The following is a 7541-nucleotide window of genomic DNA, read 5'->3' on the forward strand; positions in this document are numbered from 1 at the left end:
CGGACCAAGCGGGCGCCGTGCCCCGGACCCCCCTTCCCGAGCGCTGCCCGTGCTTCCCCGGGGAAGCCCTCCCTGCGAAAGCAAATCTCCTGCTAAGGCCGCCCTGGGAACCTCCAAAACAAAGCCAGCCCACCGGCCACGCATCAGAAAAAAATAGCTACTGTCTCCCGCCAGTGCCTTCATTTACAGTGGGCTCAGTCCTGCACAGCCCAGCGAGGGAAGAGCAAATAAAAGCTACCTCAGACATCCAGACGCTGCCGTTCAAAGCCCGTGTGAAAGCCCCTAAATTCCTCAGAAGCCACACAGGCAGGCACAGCCCCCTGCCTCGCTCTCTTCGGAAGGGCTCAGGCTCTGCCCTGGGGAAAGGCTGTGTAGGACGGGCAGGAAGGCTCAGGGAAAGGCGGCAGTGCCAGCGGCAAACCCAAGGGCTGCCCGCTGCCCTGGGATGCCCTGGCAGGGGCAGTAGCTAGAGAGCAGCCCTGCCTGCCAGGGTCACAGCATGGTACTGCCACCATCTGCCCTAGAGGAAGGTCCCACCTGCCACCTCTCAGGCACTCAGCTGGTTTCTTTCCATTTCTGCTAGAGAGAATGCCCGGGGACGAGGAGGGAAGAGCACGTGGGAAGTCCTCCTGGAAAGGACTGACAATAGCACAGGCACATGCTGTACTTGGCTGCTGAGGAAGGCATGAGTCCTGTGTCTGCACGTGGCCACGTGCACTAGTCCCTAAAGAACCCCTTGAACTCACCAGGAAAGAGCTGCTCCAGCAGCTGTGCAAGCACTCAGGTCAAGAGGTATCTCTGTCCACTCCCGATTGCTTTTGCCCAACCAATTGCCTCAGCATGCTACCCACCACTTCACTGACTTCACGGATTGTCCAAGGCCCCAGTCTCGGGACTCTGACTCACCTGAGGCCTTCAGGTAACTGCTGTCAGAGCTGCCATCACCTCCCACGTCGGCAGAGCAGGGAGCGCTCCTTACTCCAGAGCAGACCATGCCAGTGCCCCGGTGCCACAGCTGCAACAAACTCCCTGTTAAGAACTGATGGTTTTGGACAGACCCTCACCGATGCGAGACAGCCTCACCCAACTCCCGCAGGTCCTCCAGGACTGGAACCATTTCCCACCAGGACACCTTGGCTGTCTGTTTTCAGCTGTGTTTCGAAACGGCTGAAGTAAGGTGCTGGAGGCCCCCAGATACTCCAGCCCACATTTAAAAAGCAGGATTTCCAAAGACTTCAAACCCTACATTGCCTCTGGAAGCACAGATAGGCAAGCAGACATGGGAGAAAAATAAACTAAAAGGTTCTGCCAACATAAACAGCAGGCACGGACTCTGCAAACACAGAGAAAACTGCCCAAAATAAGCTGCCATCCTGGCAGGACAGTGGAAGAGAACAGTCCCCATATGCTGATTTCTGTCTCAGCATCCTACGGAAATCATGCCTGGTTACAACCCCCTGGAGCCCAAGGGACAGGTTCCAAGATCACAGGAAGAAATCAAAGGAAAGTACCCAGCTTGCTGCTGAGAGCCCAGGCTGAAAATTAAAATGTAGTGACAGAGGGAACAATGTGGAATAGTTCTGTTATGAAAGTGTTTTCTGATACACTCTTGAAAAGACAAAGCTGGTCACTGGATTCAGCTGGTAAATAACTTATATTCCTTCAACTACTGGTCTAGCTCAGGAATCACCAACCCCTTTGATCCCTTAGTGACTTCCCTCTGCCAGCTGCTATAACCAACCCAGCTCCACATCCCTCAGAAGAACAGGAGCTGACTTGAACTTTGACAAACCAAGAAGGCAGCAGCCACTTCCTGAATTCACTTGAATACATCCATGTTTTATTCGCTTAAATAAAGGTAGAACCTTGGTTTTACAATTCCAGTTCTGTAGCAATAGCAACAACCGCAGCAGCATGAGTGGTCACAGGGAGGGGATGGCTGTTGGCACTGAACTTTGTAACAAAGGGTTCAAAATCCTGGCTCCTTTGGAAATTGTGCGTATCATTTTAATTACACAATTTAAGTATATTATACTACACTTTTTAAAATGGATTTTTAAAACACATAAGCCTAATAAAATAGTTTGGGTTTTTTTTTTCCTTAAAAAAAAGTCAACAATACAATGTCTGTTAGGAATAAAAGATGCTGTGTAACACCCTGCGGCAATACATACGGTCTGCACAGCCTGCACAGAATGAGGCTCTTGAGCTTCAGCTATCAGCATCAACGCGCACCCAGGGTACTGCACACAGCGTGCTGCACTCGCCTTCTACCACAGGAGGTACCAGTCCTCGCACGGATCCCGAGATGGGTGCTGCTCCAGCGGTTTTATCTGCAGGGACCTCCCTCAGAGTCCCTCTGAGCAGGCCGGGCAGCGCACAAGGGTCTGAGCCTGTTCCGACCCTGAGCCGCAGTGCAAACCAGCTCCGGGGGAATGTTTCTGTTCAGAGATGTAAATCAGAACCACAGGTCACATAGTCTGGGATTTTGAAGGAAGGATCAAGCAGTGTTAAACTGAAGAAAAATCTAGAGGCCTGAGGAGGTCAAGACACTGGTAAACAAACAGTAACAATAATTTTAATATCCTGTAAAAATCTGTTGCACCTACAGAGGCAGAGCCTTCTCTTATACCTCAAGGGACCTGGTTTTCCAGAGACTGCACATGCTCCCTATCTGTCCCTGTGAGTATGAGTGCTCAGCCCTGTTTAGAAATCAGATCCCTCTAAAGCACTTTGCATTAAAGCTTCGGTCCCTTCCACACGTGGCTGCCCTGCAGAGAAGGGCAGGATCACCCTGAGTTCCCTCAGAGGAGACTCCCTGCATGCTCACAGACTGCTCGGCCATGGGGATTAGCTGCCACCAGCCAGCACGAGGGCAGAGATTGCCCTGCTCTAAAGCACAGCGTAAGTGAGGCTGCTCGATTTGAGCTACAAAATTTACCATCCAGTAGCTCATCACAGTGGGAATCACATTCAGCAGCTAGCGGATATGTACTTGGGGAAGTTCTCCCCGTGGCAGACTCGTATGTGCTTACAGGCAAAGCCATAGTTTTGGACAAATGCAAACGGTAAGTTGCAGGACATGAGGTTATAATGGTAAAGACAGCAGACAGCAAGCGCTCATCTCTCTGCTACACACATAGCTTGGGACTAACACCTAGCAGGGGGCAGGAGTTAGGATCAGCAAAGCCTGGTATCCTTTTCTAGAAAGTTCCCTGCCCCACCCCTACCATTTTTCAGTCGCCTCCAACAGAGGTGGAACCAGTGCAGCTCTCCCCCAGGGGACTGAACACAGCAGCCATTAACAAAGGCCAGCTAACTGAGTAACTACCAGTAAAGTCTGTCATATGAATTACAGATAAAATGCACTGGATTCCCCGTCAGGGAGTAAGGGCCAGGACAACGGCATGAGTTAAGTGTGCTCCGCAGCACTGCACCTGACACCACAGGTAATAAAGTGAATGGTTCTACGTTGCAGCATCCAGATGGGAACATCCGTGCTAAAGCAACTGAAGACACTGATTTGCCAGCTAACGATGCACAGCGGTCACCGGCCCCGCACACCAAGTGGATTTAACAGCTGACCACACGTGACTCCTCCAGCCACCTGCACGCACACCTAGGAGACATCCCACCCACCTGCCATCTGGTCTGCTAGAGCATATCATCTGGACATGTGACAGAAACTAGCTGAAGTTTCACGCTCCAGATCTCCCGACCTCCTGAGTAACTCTAAATCCTTTGACATGACCTAGCGAGTGTCCACATCGGTATTTTTCATCCAGGGCTTCAAGGTATGAGAAGCAAGATCCAGTGTTGAGTCTCCAGAAGAGACAAGGAAACATATATTTAACAGGCAGCAGACAGTCTCTCCACAAAATAACACTCACGCAAGACAAAGTTAGAGGTGAGGAAAAACAGATCAGAAATAGGCAGCTACAAAGAAGCGATGCTGCCACATTCAAACGCAGGCCCATCTCTCCTTCGTATGAGCTCTAACAATTCTCAGCACAATTGAGCCTCAGGACGCAATGCACTTATCCCAAACAACAGAAACACACATCTCAGCCACACTAGTGTTTGGCATTCTCACAGTTGCATGGGCTAGAGTCTCTACAACAGGTTTCGTTCATTATGCTGAGCAGACTTTCCTTTGGCAGTAAGGTCATGAGTTTAGTGGGTCTAGTATTTTTTTTTTTTTTGGAGTTGAGGACTAAAATATTTCAAAGAGTGTCTAGAGCACTCTCAGCTTTGTTCTGCAGGCAGTTCTTGGTACAGATCAGACCACCACTGTCTTTAGTGAATTTAAAGGACTTTAACCCAGTCCTTTAAACCTGCTAAAACAGGCAGAGATGGAAGCAGGACTACGCTCACATGCTTTTTAACAGCTTCCTCCTGCAGATACACGCTCTGTGCCCAAAAATTCCAGCCAGAATTCTGATGGTGAGGCCGCAACTCCCCAGTGAGCAAACCACGTAGTGTCCTTGTGGCCACTCTCCTCAGAGTGCCCCAGAGCTGCCCGTGCTTATTCCGATCCAGCCACCGGCTCGAGCGATGTTCCCAAAGCAGCAGCCACTCTTAACAACAGGAAGACCCTGATTTGGAGCTGGAGTGCAGGTCAATGGTGTGGCCCAGCATACAGTGCTCTAGCTGCTCCTCCACCGCCAGCACCTGTCGCACAGCCTCCTCAAAGGCTACCGCCACATTGGTGTCATCCTTGGCACTAGTCTCCAGGTATGGATAGTTACCGTTTTCCATGCACCAGGCCTGGGCCTCCTCTGTGCTCACTTGTCTCTCAAGTTTATCTATCTTGTTGCCCAGGACTACAAACGGGAAGTGTTCAGGGTCCTTCACGTCAGCATAATAGACAAACTCCTTCTGCCAGTTACTGAGGTTCTCAAAGCTCTGCCGGTCATCCACACTGAAGGTCAGCAGGCAGCAGTCTGCTCCCCTGTAAAAGGGGGTTCGCAGGCTCTTGAATCTCTCCTGTCCTGCAGTGTCCCAAATCTGGAGGGTCACAAAACGTCCATCCACCTCCAGGTCCCGGTTTAAGAACTCCACACCAATTGTGTGGAAAGCCTGCGAGTCAAACTTGTTGGTGACGTACCGGTTCATGAGGGAACTTTTCCCAACTCCACCATCCCCAAGGAGAATGACCTTTAAGAGCAAGGACTTTCCACTCATTGCAGCAGGACGGAGGGGCGCAGCACCAAGGTAATCTGCAGGGTTCAGAAATAGTGCAAAATAGATAATTGACTCTTGGATTCTGCAGAAAGTTGCACATGGAAGAACAGAATATGGTATTTCCACCCCCATTTCTGAACAAGTTTTGTATATAGGAGGTAGTCTCTCTTATTAGAGAGATTAGAGCTGGAAATCGGACAAGCTTTCAGGCACACAAGTCCTGCATCAGGTCCAAAAAGGAAGCAGCAAGTCACCACTGTAAGCACAAGGTGACAAAAACTGTTGAGAGTTTAGTATCAATTATATTACTTTTGGTGAAAATGCTGTGTCTGAAAGCTTGTCTAGTTTTTCTAAACATACCATCACTAGTTAAACATCTCTTCTGGCCTGTGTCCTCAGGCTATCACAGAAACAGCAAAATCACCAGGGATCACAGTCACCAGGTCTTCCCTTCCACTGCACAATCACTAGCTAAATAATTTCTTCTGACTTGCTCTACTGGAAGGATGTAAAGATGTACAGGCCTAACACCAATACAAGTCATCTAGTAAACCAGTTCTTAATCACCCCAGGAACGCTGACTCACCTTACAAGTGGAGCTGCTCCTGTTTTCTGCGTGTGATCTCTACAGCTCAGAAGGGGTTTCCCAGGCACAGAGACCCAGCTTATCTGTGGCTCTTTTCCGGCAATGCTTTTCACAGGCCAGTTTGCTAGGGCACAGGTGCAAGTTCACATTGCAACAACCATGGTATCACAGGTTCCTTAGTCAGCAGTCGCAAGAGAAAGGCCAAATGCCGACCAGTCCTCTCCCTCCCAGGGACATTCTGCAAGCAAAGGTAAAGGCCTGACACAGAACGAGAGCTTTGTTTCGCTGCTGTCTGTACTGTACCTGCTCTAGAAATACAGCGCTTCTGTCTCCAGGACTGTCCAGGGAACACCTTCTTCCAGCATAACAGTCACTGAAAAACAAACATCAGTCAGCAAAGTTGCCAGGGCTGTGCTCAGTGCACTGCCTTTCAATTCGTAATGTTGACCCAGACTGGAAAAACAACAGCAGAGGTCTAGGAAGATGAAAGTGCAGTACTGATGGCTGGATTAAAACAGGCAAGAAGAGGGTGCCGAGGACAGAGCTTCCCTTGCCCCAAGTGAAATGGAACACAGCCCATTTCTGACCAGGGCAGAGCCAGTACATTATGGATGCTAAACCCAAAATAAGAAAAGACTAAATTGAAGAAGTTCTGGCATGAGTGCACAGGCTGTGCAACACATGTCTCTTCTCAATCCAGGGGACGTCGATAGCTTTGATCTGCTTGGCCAGCCTACCCGCACATGCTGGAATCTGATCTGAGGATTGAACATGTACCTGAATCTGCTAACCAGAAGAGTGAGCCAGCTGGCAAGAGCCTGGTATGAAAAGAGATGGGATCTGGCTTGCTTACACCTGCTACCAACATTCCCGGGAAGGGTGTGGACATGTAGTGCTGCTTAGTGATGACACCGGCAGACCAACCTCCAAACAACCGCAACAGGAGCAGTCGACACTGCTCAGATCAGTACTCCTTCCAGGCCAAAAAACATTTTCTGCATTAATCACAAGTGCCCTGTTGCACTCAGTTTCTGCTCTTTTTGCATCTCCTTCAACCAGTGCTTACCACAAAGCCAAAATCAGAAACTTCTGCTTCTAGTTTCTGTGGAAAGCACAGAAACTAACTAAAGGCTCACAAATTTCAGTTCCCCTGCACAGAAACAACCCAAATCAAGCACGGCTGAACTAACCTGATGGGCCATGGGACATCTGAGAAGCATCTGTGCAACCCAGTGGTTCCAAAGCAAAGAACAAAATGCATATGTCGCAAGAGACAAACAGGAATTGCAGCATAGCTCCCTGGGGCTGATGGCTTTGGGAAACTCTCCCCGGAGCCGGTGAGCTGTTCAAAACCCTTGCTCTTCCTCTTCCAAACCCTCGCCAAGGGGGGGAGGTTAAGATGGTCCCTGTCCCCAAAGCCCTTCCTGACACACACCATCAGTCCTGACAAGAGTTTCTGTTTAGAAATGGTTTGTTAGCAAGTGACGAGCAGACGTTTTAGAAATGACTAATGGGTTGTGCTGGCCGGTCAGCAGACTACTGACAGACATGACACAGCCACGACACCGACGGGCACCCTGCCACCCATCACACCGATGGTAGCAACGCCGTTTGCGACCTGCGTTCACCGATCAGCCCTTTGAGAGCCATTTCGGAGGCCAACCTCGACGTGCAGCGGGACAGACTCCCCTCCACCTCACCCGCAGGACGCCTGCAGACAACAACCGTGGCGTGCGAGCCTGGGAGGTGCAGCCTGGGCTGGGCACCCTCC

At 50.2% G+C, this 7541-nt stretch overlaps 1 protein-coding gene across 1 annotated transcript; it reads right to left on the reverse strand.

Annotated features, from left to right (window-relative positions):
* Nucleotides 1-4215: 4215 nt before the first annotated feature.
* On the reverse strand, nucleotides 4216-6138 carry RAB9B (RAB9B, member RAS oncogene family). Its single transcript, XM_009889243.1, has 2 exons — nucleotides 6074-6138; nucleotides 4216-5219 (listed from the first exon to the last, which is right to left on the reverse strand). Exon 2 carries the CDS (start codon nucleotides 5182-5184, stop codon nucleotides 4579-4581), a length of 606 nt encoding a protein of 201 aa, XP_009887545.1. The 5' UTR covers nucleotides 5185-5219; nucleotides 6074-6138; the 3' UTR covers nucleotides 4216-4578.
* Between the last annotated feature and the right edge of the window lie 1403 nt (nucleotides 6139-7541).

Source organism: Charadrius vociferus, unplaced genomic scaffold (genome assembly GCF_000708025.1).
Source record: "Charadrius vociferus isolate BGI_N301 unplaced genomic scaffold, ASM70802v2 scaffold7, whole genome shotgun sequence".
NCBI classification, from domain to species: Eukaryota; Metazoa; Chordata; class Aves; order Charadriiformes; family Charadriidae; genus Charadrius; species Charadrius vociferus.